We start from the raw sequence: 16,405 nt of genomic DNA, 5'->3' as shown, positions 1-16,405 counted from the left end.
TAATCCATCTAATTTCTTTTCTTATAATTCAATCTTTAATTAACCTGACATGCATGTTTTTGCAAATTTACAGAAAACATCGATATCATTTCATTCATGTGCACCAGTGCCACTTGAAGACAAACCTTTGCGCTAATTATCACTATTATGACCTTATCACTATTATGACCAACATTACAAAACAAAACAAGGGAACGGTTCATTTTCAATAGTATATTCAATATTAATGAAAGTCACTATAACATTACAAACAAACAATATAATTGCGCTTAAATAGTACAAAGAAGTTGTTCTTACATAATTCAATAAAAAATAGAATGCGTATAAAAGTAAGATAACAATTACACCTAAATAAACATTTCAAAACAAACTGTTCTCAAATATTAAATGCAATTGTACGGCGCCCCCTTGGTGCCAGGGTAAAAAAAAAATATTTGCACTGATCCGTACTACGATTGTATTACATTTAAAAGTACAATACAATTATCTTTGACCACTTGGCCGGTGGTGATTATTTTATTTACCAGAAGAGGGAGCCCACATACAACAATGTACTGTACTTTACTTTCTTAAATTCTTTCCATAGCTGTATGTATTTATCAACAAGTTACTGGCCAAACAGTTCACGCCATTCCCTTTTGAACAACGGCATTCTCATTCAACTGCATAATTTTTTAACTAGAAAAAAATAAAAAAAATAAAAATCCCACTTATGCTAAATTATGTATATTGAAATTCAAATGAAAATACTTCCTGTATACTTGCTTCTCCGCAGGATTTTGCAGAGCGCTGACATCAATTTTGAAGTGGAAACTGTTCCAATTAAAATCTCGGACTGTGAGCTGGAGCTGGAGCTGCTTTTTGCATTCAACTGCGGTGACATCAGTGAGGCCCAAATATGAGCGCGCGTTTCCTTTAATCAACAAAAGAATGAAACGTGCTCGTTGGAGACAAGCATATGTTCTTTATCAAATAAGATGTGTTGATAATACAAAAATAATAGCTACGTTTTTCCTGGCAGTGAGTGAATTGTTCTTGACCATTACACATAAAAAATAGAAAAATGAAAAAAAAAGACTTGAGTAAAGAGTTTATCCATCAGAAGTCCTCCCATGCGTGCAGCTCAGCTGCATCTCCACTATAATGAGTACATGTACCGCTGTTGTTCCAAATGTGTTTTACCTTAAAGAGAAAATAACACACACATAAAATCATTTGAAGTTTTTCAAAATGTTTCACAAAAAATAAGTGGATGCTCACTTTTGGGCTGAGTGGTGGACTTAACGTTCCTCGACTTAGTCCATCCCAGTTGAATCCTTCAAACCATCTAATGAAAGACAGAATCTTTAATCCTCTTGTTACATTGTGGGTCAAACCGAGCTATTGCAGAGAAATAAAAACTTAATACACGGGTGTAAGTTAAGCAATGCCTTGTTACTTTGTGAATGAGTTTCCATACAAAAAAATAGTTTGTGACACAGTTTCTGAGAAACGAATTTAACTCACTGGTTAAAAGGAAATCAGGATTTGGACTACACATGTTTTGGACATTTTTGGGTGACTAACTACACCTCGAGTCAAAGTGGCCCAAAGACATTTTTGCCTTATCCTTATAAACATAACAGGAGGGTTAAATAATGGTTAGTAGGACATAATTCACAAGATAAACAACTTGCAGGGGTTCTGTTTTGTCGTTTGTTTTTAACTATTAACCTTTATCTTTTGAGCAAATTTAAAACAGTGGTAGCTCCATTTGAGCGTCTTCAGGTTTTTCAAGATGCAAACCACTGTTTGAACATTTTTTTTAAACCTGCGACTGCATCGAACGACAAATATTAATGCCGTACAGATGAGTAAGAAGAGGAGTTGAGGCCTTTAAATGAACAGTACATCTGCCAAGGAAGGCACGTCAGAAGTCGTAGTGCAGTGTGCCAAAATCTTTAAATAGTTTTGTTTATTAAATTGTGCTTTTACTGTATGTTTTTATAAAGTAAAATCTGAGAGAGTATCGTGGACCCCCGTTTACGACGTCCCTGGCCTCCGTTTTTCTTCACCTTACGATGTTGTGGCTTTTTTTTTGACCCCTCTTTATGCCATTTTTTTGCGTTATGACAAAAACCCCTCCTCAAACATGGCGGTAAATGTGCGTGTGACTGCAAGTCGCTCCGCGCTCATACGTCATCTGCTATTGGTGGGCGTCACGGTTTCCAAAATGGTGGAACGTTAAAGCTTTGTTCACACGTGAGTGCTTCAAAAACATATTTACAGTGCATTTTAGTACTTAATTCAAACTTGAATTGGTTAGCCATGGGTCCCAAGATTGCTAAACATGTTAAAGAGAGAAGTCAGATGATGATTTATATGGAAACAAAGCTGGAGATAATCAAGAAAAACGAAGGAGGCTAAGCTAGGCAAGGCTACCTTCACTATGAAATACGGCCATAACAAGCTCTCACGGCACTCAAAGATAAATAAATCCTTTCTACTTTGTATATCTTTTATTTATGATTTCATTTAATTGTATACATGTACATCATATAAAGCACCATTCACTATGCATCTTTGATACAAATTTTTAAAATGTATACACAATTTTTATGTTTTTACACGCATTTGCTATTTGACATAAAGTGCATGTTTGGATTGCCCGCCATACGGCGAATTCGCGTTACGATCCCAACCACGGCACGGATTAATCTCGTAAACCGGGGGTCCACTGTACTACAATTGCTCATTAAAACACATGACAAGATTTTTGCTCATCGGGGAGGGAAGACTCAAACAGATAAATGTCCTTTTGAGATTAAAATATTTTAGTCACAACATTTGTGATAACTAAATGAAATGTCATATCTCAAGGCGCCCTTGTATTTTGAATCTCAGGCGAACATGTAGTACAATATAACCTGCAGTCTTACTTGTGCTTCTGAATGTCCTTGGCCCCGTTTCTACGATTTCCTAGCCTCTCTGAGGGATTGTGCCTTGGCAACGGAGCAGAGAGAGAGGACAAAAAAATAAGTACAGCAGCATGATTGTGTCAGTCAAGATCTGGCACTGCATTGTGGGTGCGTATGCTTTCAACACCTGCACAGCTTCTTTATGAGACTGGAGGCACTCTTGCTGATTGCTTTAGGGAAGTCAATGTTATCAATGCCACGCATGGTCTCGCTGAGGAGTCTCATCGGGTCAGCGTCGCAGAACGGAAGTCTTGAGACACAAGCAGATGTACAATTTTCAAATTATGAAGCGTGGAACAACCCGAAGGTTTCACTGATCCAAGTTTGACAAACACTGATCTCTGCTGTGTGTAAAATAACGCGTGCCCTGAAAAAAAGATTTTTTTTTTTTTCTGCTTGACCATCCCTCTTGATTACTGACTCACAAGTCAAATACTAAAGAAAAAAAAAAAGAAATCTGGATTTTTGGTTGTGATTTTTTTGTGTCCATTGTAATTGTTAAAACGTTTTGTTTTATCATCGCAGTTATATATTTCAAAAGGGAGCTAAGTGAGTCAGCAGAAATGACATATTGGCTAATTGCACTCACCTTAAAGGCCTTTCTATTTTACATGTTTTTCGATTTCAAATGTCACTCAAAACAGTGCAATCTTGTGGGTCATATCAGAAAAAGACATATTAATATATATTTTTTTCATTTTTTATGCTTTACCAAGGTTTCTCATACCATTTAGCATAGCATCTAACTCAACTAGCATACTTGTGAGCAAATATCAAAGCCAAAGACCAAAAAAGAACAATAGCATTTATTTAGAACCCTGTATAAATAGCCTTCAACAATAATAAAATGAAATTACTAAAATTTTTGTTTTATTTAATTGTAAAGGATTTTTTTTATTAAAATACATATTCTGTATATATTTTTTGAAGTAGGTCCAGTATTAGTATCTGCATGGTTGTCTTGGTGATGGTTGAGCTGGGCAAATCAAATTATTTGATGGCCCTGTTTTCCCTTGAAAACAGTGTAATTATAGAATGAATAGGGTTATTGTTTTATGCAGAAATTGTCCTCAACTCCTGGAATAACCCATATCGAAATTTTAGTTAGGTCACTGCTCAAACAGCAGAATTATCTCACAAATGAACGAGCCCCCTATATATTCCTGTCGTTATTAAAGGTGACAAAGAATTACATGCATTCCCCTACTGTAGTTTCATATGGAACTACAAAACATCATAAGAGGAAAGTTGAGCAAATAGAAAGTATTCAATGGTAAGCTCGAATAATATGCGGAACTCACCCACCAGTCAGGAGCTCAAACACAAAAACACCCAAAGACCAGAAGTCTGCAGCAACACTGTGACCTTTGTTGAATAAGACTTCTGGGGCCATGTAGCCTGGAGTACCACAGAAGGTGTACGTCTTCTTTCCCACTTCAATCTTCTTCAAACATCTGGAACCTACCTAAGGTTGACAAAAAAGGACAGTGATCAGTGAATCCAAAGTACATTTATCTAGCTCGGCTTTGGCTTTGTGCTATGACGGCCACTGAGCGATGACTGAGTGGGATGTCTTCAAGACTGAATATTGAGACGCGTTTTCAAAATATTCAGGGATTAATTAACTTAAAATTTGAGGGAAGAAATGGCGGATCATTTTTCTTAGTTATGGAGCCTCATTTTATGTACTTGGCAATTTTTTTAATCATTCAAATTTGGCAAGGGTGTTAGGAAACCCTTCCACGTGTTGTGTCAAATTTAGTTGACTTATAAATTGTCATTCTACTGAGACTTGAAAAGGATTTATTTATGAGAATTGCACCTGACGTATGCTTGTACACTTACGCTGTTACGCTAATACTGTAGCAAAAAAAAGTTTGTATTTTTTTCATTTGGGTTAAATCACATCGGGGGGAACAAAACATTTCTAAAATAACATGCACTTTCACTGTCTTTTTACCAGTTTGGCATATCCTCGCTCATCCAAAACAACATTTTCAGGCTTGACATCTCTATAGACGACATTTCGAGCATGAAGAAAGGTCAAGGCTTGCGTCACGCAAGCCGTGTAGAACTTGGTGCTACGCTCGTCCAGAAAACCTCTGTGGAATATACTCACTCTTAGGCAATTTTGTTCAGATGTTTGAGGGTCTTCATAACCTTGGAATAAAAAGTACATACTTGTCTTGCAGCAAGCTATAAAGATCGCCATGGAGACAAGCCTCAGTCAACATATAGAGGCACTCAGTATCTTGAAAGGTTCTGTACAACCTTGGATAAACAAGAGAATGTGTTATGTTTAGATTGGTGCTTTTATACAGTACACTATCCCACTGTCAGAATTTGTACAGCCAACACAAAACAAAAACATCTTTTCCACTCCAAACATTCATCCAATGCTAACTTGATATCATGCAGCATTTATAAAAAAGATCATGAATAAGCATGAGCACAATCCCATCCTGACACAGTCTAAAAAAAAATCTCACTGTAATGCAAAATTGTAAGCCATTAATACTGAAAAATTGTTCATGTATGACCATTGAATAAATTAACTTTGGCATAACCAAGCCATACAAGTGTTTTTTCTCCTAACATTTCCATTTGTTGGACATTAAAAAAATCTTCCATTGACATTTTCCATTCAGTCATTCATCATCTTTATCATAGGTGTCAAACCACAGTCCTCAAGGGCCAGCATCCTGCATGTTTTCGGCCCTTCTCTGCAGAGCTTGGTGATAAGCTAAGTACTGTATGTTAAACAGGTGTGTTGGGTAGAGAAAACTGGAAAACATATAGGATACCGGCCCTCAAGGACTGCAGATTGATACCTATGATCTACTCTACAGTATACTGTATGTCTGTATTCTTCACGCCTGACTGTGAACTCATTGGACAAAAGAAATGTCAATCTAATCAGAAATCATGAGTGAGGGGTCATCATAGTAGTCAAGCATCTCAAACTGTATATGCATAGAATCTATATGCATTGAGTCTGTGGCAGTAAAAAACAACCAAGTCCAATTTGTATATAATGCAGTATGTAGAAAAAGTACAAATGAACAGATGGCATCTGAAGTGTAGATACCTGACTAGGAATGGACATTCAACATCCTTTAGAATGTTTCGCTCTCTCAGAACCTGCTCTCGCAGGCCATTGAGGATAATGGCCTTCTTCTCAAGAACCTTCATGACTAAGAGATCCTTGACGTTGCTTTTGATTTGGACCTGAAAGAGGCAAATCAATAGATGACACTCCAATGCCGCAGAAAAAGCAGCAGGCATAGCATAGTAACGGAATCTCACCAGGTCTATGTGACCAAACTCCCCAGCTCCTAGAGTGCTGATTATATGGAAATCGCTTAAGGCGGCGGATGAAAGGACGGCAAGATCCTTGACATCTAACCTGCTCACATGGGAAACAAATTGGGCTGTAAATCCTTGATATATATATAGTTTATTTCTTGTGACTGTTTGGTCTCCGGATCAGGTTATTAACAAATTCTCCTTACTCATCTCCCCATGCAGGGTTCTGTGGCTCCTCTTGGCTGCTGTCAAATACCATTCCTCCAATGATATCCCTGAAGGTCCTGGAAAATAAGAAAAAGGCTATCACCGGAGACTTGATGAAATATTCTCCAAAGTGCATTCATCCTTGGTAAGGTATCTTACTCTCTGTCAATGACCAGGCACACGACATCACCGGCTGCAACGACATTCACGGCACGCACATCCTCTCTGAATGAGGAGAAGATATTTGATTCAATTAAAATCTATAGAAAGCTTGCGATAAGAAGTGAACTGATATTTCGCTTTACCCCCACAAAGCCTTTTCTCCAAACCACTGCTTCTCTGTGAGCTCGGAAAGGACTTGCTCTTCATCTGCTGATTTCTTTTCTGTGATTTTCACCTGCCCAATCACAATGGAGTCGCAAGAAGCAATAAAGAAAGGCGACAAATTCAATTGTCGCTATTGCGGAGACATTTCTAAAGCTGTGCTGACATTTGGCCCTGGTTGCGCCCGACTTTACCTGGCCTTTGTTAATGATATAAAAGGTGTCCCCTGAGGCGCCTTGTCGAATGATGTAGTCGCCATGATTGTAGCGAGACTGCGGGAAAGAAAGAAAAGACGAGAAAAACAATCCAACTGAACATAAAAGGTCTGCGATGAGAGACAGCATCCAAAGTGAAATGAAGGAACAGGGAAAACAAAGACATGATGATCGATAGGCGAGGTTGTGTGCATTGGAAGTGACACAGCGGTATGCTGCACTTGAATACGGTATGTACCTCCTCCATGAGATCACACATCTTCATGATGGCATCCTTTGGCAGGGACAGCAAAGAGGGAACACTGCAGACACAAAGCGGGATTCACATCACTAAGAAATTTGAGGTCCTTTCCTGTCTCATTCCGCTCTGTCTTGTCCTCTCCTGTCCGGGGCCTACTTGCTAATTGTTGCATTCCTTCAAGATAGATCAAGATATCAATCAATCAAGATAGACTTCATTGTTTTCTAGTTATGTCTTTTTATATCATTTTGTCACCCACAGTGGTTGAAAAGGGAACAGACTTATTTTTAGAGAAGCGCATAGGGTAGAGATATGTGTTTCGAATTGAGGAGATAGAGTAAAAAAATCATGGGAAAGATTAAGTCGTCTTGGCCCGTAAATATGACACATCAAAACGAGCTGGGATTTAAATTTAAAAAAAAAAAAAAAAAAGAGGGAGTGGGGTGTAGTGGGATGAAAGTGACGGCATCCATTGATGATACTCACCTGCTCAGCAGCTCCGACGTTCGTGTAAGTCTTTCATGGGCACTCTGCATGAGCACAGTCTGGTAACTCTTGCGCTCGATAACCCACAGCTTGCTGTCCAACTGTGCTGAGGAGAAAAAGAGAGAAAGATGACACATCAAGAAGGTTCATGTGAAGGGCCACAAAAAATGAGAACACTTATTATTCATAAGTGGACATTATTAATACCCAGAAGGACAGCTACCCTAAATCTGATTTCCTAAACTATAATTAAAATTGCTTTATAATGGAACTGGATGTTTGAATTAATAATGATATTCAGATGGGTTCACTGAAGGTGCCTGTGAACGGAGACAGCAGATGTCCACTGTCTGAACTGTCTAATTACGTCCTCCATCTGATAGACAGCAGTGGTCGATATCTTAACAGTGACATTAGAAACAGAATTATTAAGAAAGCTGAGCAGGATCGTTTAATTTCCTGGAAGATGGACAGGTGACAGCTCTGCCTCTTGTTCTGCAAAATACTAGCTTTGTAACATCCGAGAAGGGCTTATTTACATAACAACCACCTCCAAATGGAGTTTCTCTGTCCATGGCTTTAACAACTCAGATAGCCAAAGATCCACATCCTGATCCCATCTGTCCGCTTTTCTTTTTCCTGCCTACACCCTGGCAGTGGTGCAGAAGTTTATTAGACAATCAAGTAGGGCTCCGCCCTCTGTATTCCTGATAATACTATTCATTAACATGAATACATATAGTGATCTTGTACATATACTGATCATCCTAAAAGTAAGGGTACCAAAGTAACAGATTAATTGCGATCAATTAAAAATACAATGAATACAGTGAGACTATTTTTCAATGGCTAACGTTATGCTTTATACTAAGTACATAGGTTTTTTTGCATCGGGTTCTTGTGTTTGAGTTGTTGAGGGTTGGAAAAAAAAGGCTAATCACACCCTGAAGTGGACACTGATTGGCTGTCATTGTCATGGGCATTACCTGATAAGTTTCTGATGTGGTTTAGGGGGCACATTCAGGAGTAGAAGGAAGACAGGAAAATGGAAGAGCATGTGACAGTTGCCAGTTTAATTAACAGTAATTTTAACTTTAAAAAAACAAACAAAAAACAAACGCCCCGACAGCAGGGATCAGAGTTATAAGCATTCTTTGTAAGGAGCTTGCTTACCACAGAAGCAGCTCAAATTTAGCCTACCACATAGATGCAAAGTACCCTACTCTGACTGTAGACACAGCTAAAGATAGCAACAAAAATACAAATGTAGAGAGCCCCAGTGTTGTACTTAAATGTTAATATTTTCAAATTATTTGGTGATTGACAAAAGAAAACAACATCATTCCTCCTGATGATCAAAAGTGAAGGTTGTAGTTTGCGCTTGGGGCTAGTCTCAGATTAACCAGAGGGTAAATGTGTACAACTGCATCTATTCAAACAATAAATCACCGAAGCCACTTCTTTTAATTTTGTATATGTATACATACATACATATATGAATCTTTTCATGTACCACAATAGCACATTGTATCTGAATTTAAATAAAAGGAAAAAACGCAGGATTTCTTTCAGAATTTTTTAGGGGAGTTTATATAGATCAATTAATAACAGATCTTGTTTAACGAATCTCTTGTGTTTCAATCTCTTGACAGCCCTAAATTAATATTGTTTTAAATGAAATTACAGTATTTTGTATGACTATAACATTGATAATACGCCTGTTTTCTGAGTTTGGCCACGAAATGTTCGCAAGCTGAGCCATAATTGGTTGTTACCTGAACCCTGAGAAAATGTGATGACAGCAAAATGGCCACCTCCTGAGGTGAGGTTAATTCATAGTCCACAAACTCAATACTAATCTCAATACTATCTTTAAACTAAGGGGCCACAAAGAATAGAATATTGCAGACGATTTTTGTGTTCACTTCACTTTTAAGATGCATCAAGGTTAGGAGAAGGATTTGAAATTCTAAAGGTGACTTTTGTCTAGCAGCTTTGTAAACAAGCAGGGGTGTCCTTCAAATTTTGTTGCAGACACCTTTTAATAGAGTATTCGTGTAATGAATGTGCTTGTCGAATGCAGTTCTTTCTGTTGAAAGCTTTGTTCACCTTGTCTCGCTTATTGAAGAAAAGAGACTTACATTTAGCGATTTCCAATGTCACTTGAACAATAGAATGTTCTAATGTGGATAAATGAACACAAAAAACAAAAGGCTAACCAGAAGTGGAGACTGTCGGTTACTAATGACTACAGCACTTTGCGCGACTGCAATCTGCAACCACAGTAATGAACATTTATTTGAGTTAAGACCTCACTGACAATGTAGATAAGAACTTTACCATAACATTAGAAGGTAGGATGCGTCATAGAGCTTCTGTGTCAGATAGTATTTGGATTAGATTGTATCGCTATGCTAATGTGCTCTTCCCAAAGGTGACATCTTGTTCCATCTGTCAAGATCACAGATGGCAAACAAATAATTTTGATGCTGATAAAAAGAAAAGCTATTAGAGAAGGGCACGCCACAAAGGACACTCACGCAGCGTTGTCATGGTGTTTGGTCAGAAGATAAAGACGGCAAACAAAGTTATTTTTCAATTTCAGATGATCCCGCAGTCTATTTACTTGTTGCTTGACAGAGCTTTCCCGCAATTCTCTGCCGTGATGGCCTCTCATTTACCAAAACAAAAATCCTGTCACACTTGTGAAATTCGATAACCACCTTTGAGATGTTCATATTTGTGCTGAATGCGGCATTGCGGGGAACAGATGGACTGCTTTAAATTCCACACGTACAGTATGCTTGGAAGTCATTCAGCAGGCCTGGTGTTGTCTGTGACCTCTAGCCACAATAAGCCCGCTTGTGATCATTTCCTCTCAGAAATGAATCCCACCCATATCTAATCTCAACATTGAAATGCCACAGCAGTTGAATTTGAGCAAAATCAGCCTATATATAAAAAAGATCCAAACAAGACACATAAACATGGTGTTACCTGTGACAGAGTAGACTTGTGTGCAGTTGTAGAGCAGCGCCACTTCTCCGAACACTTCCCCTGCTTCGATTGTAAGCAATTTCTGTCCATCTTTAGTCACATCCAGCCTCCCCTCTGTGATTGCACACACTTGGTAAAGATGGTCATCATGAAAGTGTGCATTACATTAAAAAGCAAGAAGTGATCTCTATTTCTAGTTCCAGCCCTTTAGACCCCTGTAACAGCAACCCAACAGAAAAAAAAAAGATATGACATGCAATTTCTTTACTTCATTTTAGGGCTGAATGATAGTGAAAAGTAATTAATCTGATTGCGCACCACCCACCCCAATTTTCCAATGTATTTATGCACACACTCAAGCAAGAAATAGTACCAGATTTGTAATACATTTTATAGGTTAGGCTCATGCTAAAATAAAGGAAAATGGTCCATGAGTTAATCTGAAAGACGTTTTAACTGCTTCAGTTAGACATGTTAACATATTAAACACTTTGAATTGTAATCATGAAAAGTTGACATGTGCACTGTGCCTTACAAGTACTGACCTTATCTAGAAAAATAAATAAATAAAACAAATTGATCGAGAGGAATTAAGCGTTTTTTGTTTCTCCAGAATTGCATTTTACTAACATGGTGGTGTCGATTAATTGGCCATCCAGACGTTTCACTCAAATTGTATTATAAAGCCAAATTATAAAATACGCCCCGATGACAAAACTCCTCACAGAATGGACTGAGATTGAAACCCAAAACTCTGAGGCAAATGTACAAACAACTAGAGGTGTTATTCTGACAATAAATGTGATGTTTTGGTAGTTTCTAGCATTGTAGTCAAGACCATACTCACTAAGACCAAGACAACATCGAGTCTTGAGAGTATTAAGACCAAGGCAAGGCTAAACTTGCATAATATCAAAGAGAAATCACAAATATATCAAAATAACTAGTCATTTTGATTAGGTTTTCAACAAAAACAAAATCTTGATCAAAACTCCTGTTTGTTCTGTGGGAGACCAAGACAAAACCAAGTGAAAATGTCTTTGACTCCATAACAAAAGTGAGACCGTTAAAAAGTATGCCTTGGATTGGTCCAGTAAAGCCTTGCATCAAAATGTTAACAAAACAGACCTCATCCCTGTGAAATGAGCACGATGAGCGAGAAAAAGGGAACAGCCGTCACATTCTAAATCAGGAGTCCTGAGGACCAGCGCCCGCTCTGGTTACTAATCATTTCCACACTCAAGCACTTCACAGATCCTCCGACGTGATTAAGATTGCTGCGCAATGAGCATGATTTACCCTGTACAACATAAGCTTGCGAGCCGCTGGTTCCCTCCTGGATCACGCAGCAGCCGCGATGGAAGGTCATGAGTTGCATGCAGGATGTAACGGCCTTCGTTTCATCTTCGTTGAGGTTCCTCAACAAGTTACTCTTCGAGAATGCTGCCGGGATCAACTTCGGGCATCTGGAAGCGTGGAGGGAGGATGATCAGTGTAATTTATGCATGATCATAGTCAGGAATAAGAGGTACAATTACTTCATTTCTGTCACTCAAGATATAAACCACACCACAGGTGTCAAACTCAAAGTGTGAGGGCCACATTTGGCCCTGCTTCAATTGAATCACCTTCCAAGATTCTTGCTGAAAGCTTTACAAAAATGAAGAATTGTCTTACATAATGAATAACATTTTGATATGATTATTATTAGGACAATCAAAGTTAAAGCGGTTACTTTTACGATTAAGCATAAAAAAATAACTTTCGTTTACTTCCTGTGGCAGCTGAAGTCTGCTAGTTGCCATCAAATAAAGCTAGAGTAGAGTCACCACCACAAAAATGAATCTTTATGCAGTTTTACCTTAAAAATGTGCTTTTTTTTTAACTTATATATCACTTTTCTACCTTGGGTACTCAAAGCGCTTTATACTTACTAGTCTTCTACCACCGAGCCACGTCGCCCCCTTAAAAATTTGCTTGTAAGCTCATTGGGAAATTGAAAACTTCGCACTTTCCAAAGACAAGTTCAAACAATGTACATATTTAGCTTGCCATCTCAAAGCAAACATCCTGCACAACTGTTGAATTTTACAGAACATTAATTGTATTAAAGGGTCAAAGAAAGCTATTGCAATTAAATATTTTGCATTTGATAATTTTACATCACATACCAAGATTTTATTCAAGTAGATATTTGTTATAAAATTTGTAGAATATAGTTATTAAAAAAGTATGATCAATCTTGACTAATTTGGGAAAATATTGCATTTAATAAGTTAGAAACTTGTAATCACTAGGTACCACTAATTATTATATATTTACTGAAGAAAAATCATCTTTGCTTACTCTTGTTTTTTGTCACTCAATGTGAAGAGATGTGCTGAATCCAGAGTGAAAGATTCCGAAATGACAGTTTTCCTGTTTGCAACTCTCCGGTCATCACCATGAGTAGAGGAAGCTGCAATTAAAAAAAAAAAATTATGTTGACACAAAAGGGGCAAATGATCCAAAGGAGAGCATTGCACACTGACCAGCGCCTGCTACAGAGGGTCCCGGCAGGACCACTGAGGCTCTGTAGCGATCCAGCTCCTCCTGAAGTCTCCGAATGAGTTCGTCCTTGGTATCAAGTTCTAGCTCCAGCTCATCGATCAGGGTGTCCCTCTGACGGAGCTCCTCAATCTTTAGCTGCAGGGCGAACTGAAGGTCTCGAAGCGTCCCCATGACCTGCTTTTACTGTGCAATCACACATCATGTCTAAGTGTTGCATTCAGCCACAAGTTGCAGCTATCCCCTTGTATATGTGTAAATGCAATGTCACTTAAAAGAGGATGTTTGTCGCTTGAATTTGAAGCACTCTTAAATTTAAAAAAGTAGGGAGCTGGGTGGGTAGGTAGGAAGGTAGGTAGGTAGGTAGGAGGGTGATTGATTGATAGATAGATAGATAGATAGATAGATAGATAGATAGATAGATAGATAGATAGATAGATAGATAGATAGATAGATAGATAGATAGATAGATAGATAGATAGATAGATAGATAGATAGATAGATAGATAGATAGATAGATAGATAGATAGATAGCACTTACCCTGTGCAGACAGTCCATTCGACAGGTGCATGCAGACGTCCTCTGCAAGTGAAGAGAAGGATGATACTCCCTCCTTTCCAGATCAGAGGGAGGGGGGGGGGTTAGATGGCAGCAGCCTGTCACGTGACTAAGAGCCAGTCCGGTAGGCTGAGATGAGATGGGGAGTGGGTCAGAGTGTTTTTTTGGGATAGAAGGAAGCCAGAAAGTGGTGATGACACGAGAGAATGACTTCAAACTAGTGATGACTGCAGTCATCATATCATACAGGACCACGTTTTTTAATTGGTTAATAATTATCATATGACGAAAAGACTGAAAATGCAGGTCTGCTTAATGTTTTGTTTGCAGAGTTTTATTGTTATGAGTGTGTGTGGTATGGGTGGTAAATGTTTATGATTCTCGGTATACACTTTGTAGCCTTGCTTTTAAGTGCGCTGAGGTAAGTACTGTTTTAGATTTCGTTGCAGTAAAGCCTCCTATTGTACTGCTGCTTTGTAATTTATTTTCAGTCAACCATCTACAAAAAAAGTGAATGTTCACATTCCATCAATCTATTTCCTGTAACGCTTGTCGTCACTATGGTCACGGTGGGGGACCTGGAGACAACCTGGCATATTTAAATTTTTCATTAAACATAAACAGCTTCCCTAGAAGGCCTTGATTCAAACTCAGAACCTCAGGACAGTTGGCATTCAGTTGGCTAGCATGCAACCCCTATTGGTATAAATCACAGAAAATATACTACTATAAGACTTCATTCAAGCAGAGATGCTATATTTATAGTAATATGTCAAGGTGGCTTGGTGGAAGAGTGTGATTGGCTGGGAACCAGTTAAGAACTAGAATATAATGTGATTAGTAAAAATGTATACTGTAGTCGGGATTTACTTAATAGAAAAATAAGATGCTTGCATGTATAAATGTGAAATAGAAAATAGTGGGCTCATGCCTACCCAATCCACAGAGCTTTGGATTTGCTCAAAGCTAGTATGGAGGACTAATTGCTTATGCAGATTTTATCGAAATGCTTTCTCATCATATATCGGGGTGCACTTTTTTAAAATGTTCCAAATATTGTTTTGCAAATTATTTTTCTGAACTCTAAGATACATATGTGGATTCCTGGGGCTCCGCGGACCTCAGTTTGAGAACATTCGACTCACTCACTTGCAGCTCCCAGCAGGCCTAACGCATCCTCGCCACCCGAGGGCGCTTGAGAGCAGCAGCAGAACATGGGCCACTAACAAAGAAGAAACCCCAGGCTTCCTTAGCTAAACTAGCCGAGAGATTTTGTCGTCTAATCACCGAAAGAGTCGTCTTTTTTCTCATAGTTCGATCCAAAATGATTCTCACTGTGAAGCCGCTTCAGGGGAAAGAATGCAGCGTCCACGTAAGTGAACGATAACGCGCTGCTGACGTGCTAAGCTACGTGAAGCTACAGGCGGCTAATGCTTTTGGTCGGTGTAGCTCCCTAGCAGCTAATCACATGTTAGTCCACTTTTTGATTTAAAAAAAAAATCCAGTAATTTTACTTAGAGTTGTGGTTTTCTAATTTGATTCCTTTCCGCACTCCGGAAGCGGCCGTGACTTGATTTTGAGTCATAAATTCGGGTAGTCTATCGTAGTTTACTAGTAACGTTCAGACAAAGACGCAGGCTACCCATAGTCAATGGTCTCATTTCCCCACACAGAGGCGAGTTATTTGGTCGCGTTTTATATGTTGAAATGTGATTTTTGGCTGAACATATGATCATAAATACGTTTGATATCATTGTTTATCAATTATCTGCGTTAAATATTCAATGCAGCGGCGACACAGTTGCAATTGGTCCAGGTATGATCGATCCTGATTTGCCGTTTTTATAGTGGTTGTGATTACTGCAGGATTGAATTTGTGCGGTACCAGTAAGCAGAACCTAGGGGTGTGACAAACGATCTCTCTCGAGCTAAAAGTATGGAAGGATGCTCAAATGGTAACTGCCAGGTAGATGACAAAATGAAAGACCGAGGATGAACTTTGTGGATGTGCCCAGAGAGCACTTACAGTAGGCTGGAACCACAGCTGAAGATACAGATGACAGGATTGGAGAAAATTATTCATTGTGGCGATGCCTAAACAAGGTTAAAACAAAACAATAAAATAAAAGGTGCCAAAAGTCTTCAGACTCACAATTGAAGTAGAAGGATACTTATACTTAAAAAAAACTGGCTAAGCAGAGCTGATTAATTTATTTAAGTGTAAGTAAGGCAGGGAATTTTTGAACGTGTAGGATGGAAAAATTCAAAGGGGAAAATTTGCTTAACATGCTCATTTTACAGTAGTTTCACCATGTGTGTCATCTTCCAGGTAACTGAAGATGAAAAGGTTTCCACAGTGAAAGAGCTGGTGTCGGAACGTCTCAACATTCCAGCCAATCAGCAACGTTTGCTTTATAAAGGCAAAGCGCTCGCAGGTACCACTTTGTGTTTTATTAACCATCCTACCTACTTGATTAACCCAGCATGACAACAGGAGTTTGAATGTGACTGGTGAACACAGAACAAGGATATGCACACTTGTGCAACCACAATATTTGAGTTTTTT

At 38.6% G+C, this 16,405-nt stretch overlaps 2 protein-coding genes across 3 annotated transcripts in view; one reads left to right on the top strand and one right to left on the bottom strand.

The window, feature by feature from the left end:
• Positions 1 to 944: 944 nt before the first annotated feature.
• Positions 945 to 16,405, bottom strand: part of prkg1l (protein kinase cGMP-dependent 1, like) — a 17,752-nt gene continuing 2,291 nt past the window's right edge. The window contains exons 1-21 of one of the 2 annotated variants that reach the window (XM_088410865.1): positions 15,866 to 16,255; positions 13,822 to 13,968; positions 13,265 to 13,466; positions 13,080 to 13,191; positions 12,033 to 12,199; positions 10,734 to 10,847; positions 7,737 to 7,842; positions 7,248 to 7,311; positions 6,989 to 7,066; positions 6,776 to 6,867; positions 6,630 to 6,695; positions 6,470 to 6,547; positions 6,264 to 6,363; positions 6,046 to 6,185; positions 5,139 to 5,228; positions 4,918 to 5,059; positions 4,259 to 4,422; positions 3,085 to 3,207; positions 2,919 to 2,981; positions 1,261 to 1,327; positions 945 to 1,182 (exon numbers count right to left, since the gene is read on the bottom strand). In XM_088410865.1, the coding sequence (XP_088266991.1) occupies positions 1,099 to 1,182; positions 1,261 to 1,327; positions 2,919 to 2,981; positions 3,085 to 3,207; positions 4,259 to 4,422; positions 4,918 to 5,059; positions 5,139 to 5,228; positions 6,046 to 6,185; positions 6,264 to 6,363; positions 6,470 to 6,547; positions 6,630 to 6,695; positions 6,776 to 6,867; positions 6,989 to 7,066; positions 7,248 to 7,311; positions 7,737 to 7,842; positions 10,734 to 10,847; positions 12,033 to 12,199; positions 13,080 to 13,191; positions 13,265 to 13,454 (2,040 nt within the window). In that variant the 5' untranslated portion in view covers positions 13,455 to 13,466; positions 13,822 to 13,968; positions 15,866 to 16,255 and the 3' untranslated portion in view covers positions 945 to 1,098. Of the gene's footprint in view, positions 1,183 to 1,260; positions 1,328 to 2,918; positions 2,982 to 3,084; positions 3,208 to 4,258; positions 4,423 to 4,917; positions 5,060 to 5,138; positions 5,229 to 6,045; positions 6,186 to 6,263; positions 6,364 to 6,469; positions 6,548 to 6,629; positions 6,696 to 6,775; positions 6,868 to 6,988; positions 7,067 to 7,247; positions 7,312 to 7,736; positions 7,843 to 10,733; positions 10,848 to 12,032; positions 12,200 to 13,079; positions 13,192 to 13,264; positions 13,467 to 13,821; positions 13,969 to 15,865; positions 16,256 to 16,405 lie in introns of those variants that run through there. The other variant, XM_088410859.1, reaches the window with a different exon arrangement.
• ubl4a (ubiquitin like 4A) overlaps positions 15,036 to 16,405 on the top strand; it is a 3,488-nt gene continuing 2,118 nt past the window's right edge. The window contains exons 1-2 of the mRNA XM_088410894.1: positions 15,036 to 15,211; positions 16,169 to 16,274. Of these exons, the coding sequence (XP_088267020.1) occupies positions 15,164 to 15,211; positions 16,169 to 16,274 (154 nt within the window). The 5' untranslated portion in view covers positions 15,036 to 15,163. The remainder of the gene's footprint in view (positions 15,212 to 16,168; positions 16,275 to 16,405) is intronic.

The sequence above is a fragment of the Hippichthys cyanospilos genome, chromosome 1 (genome assembly GCF_059441005.1).
Source record: "Hippichthys cyanospilos isolate Australia breed blue-spotted pipefish chromosome 1, RoL_Hcya_1.0, whole genome shotgun sequence".
Lineage (NCBI taxonomy): Eukaryota > Metazoa > Chordata > Actinopteri > Syngnathiformes > Syngnathidae > Hippichthys > Hippichthys cyanospilos.
Note: the sequence above shows the minus strand (reverse complement) of the source record. Positions and strands in the feature narration are given on the sequence as shown.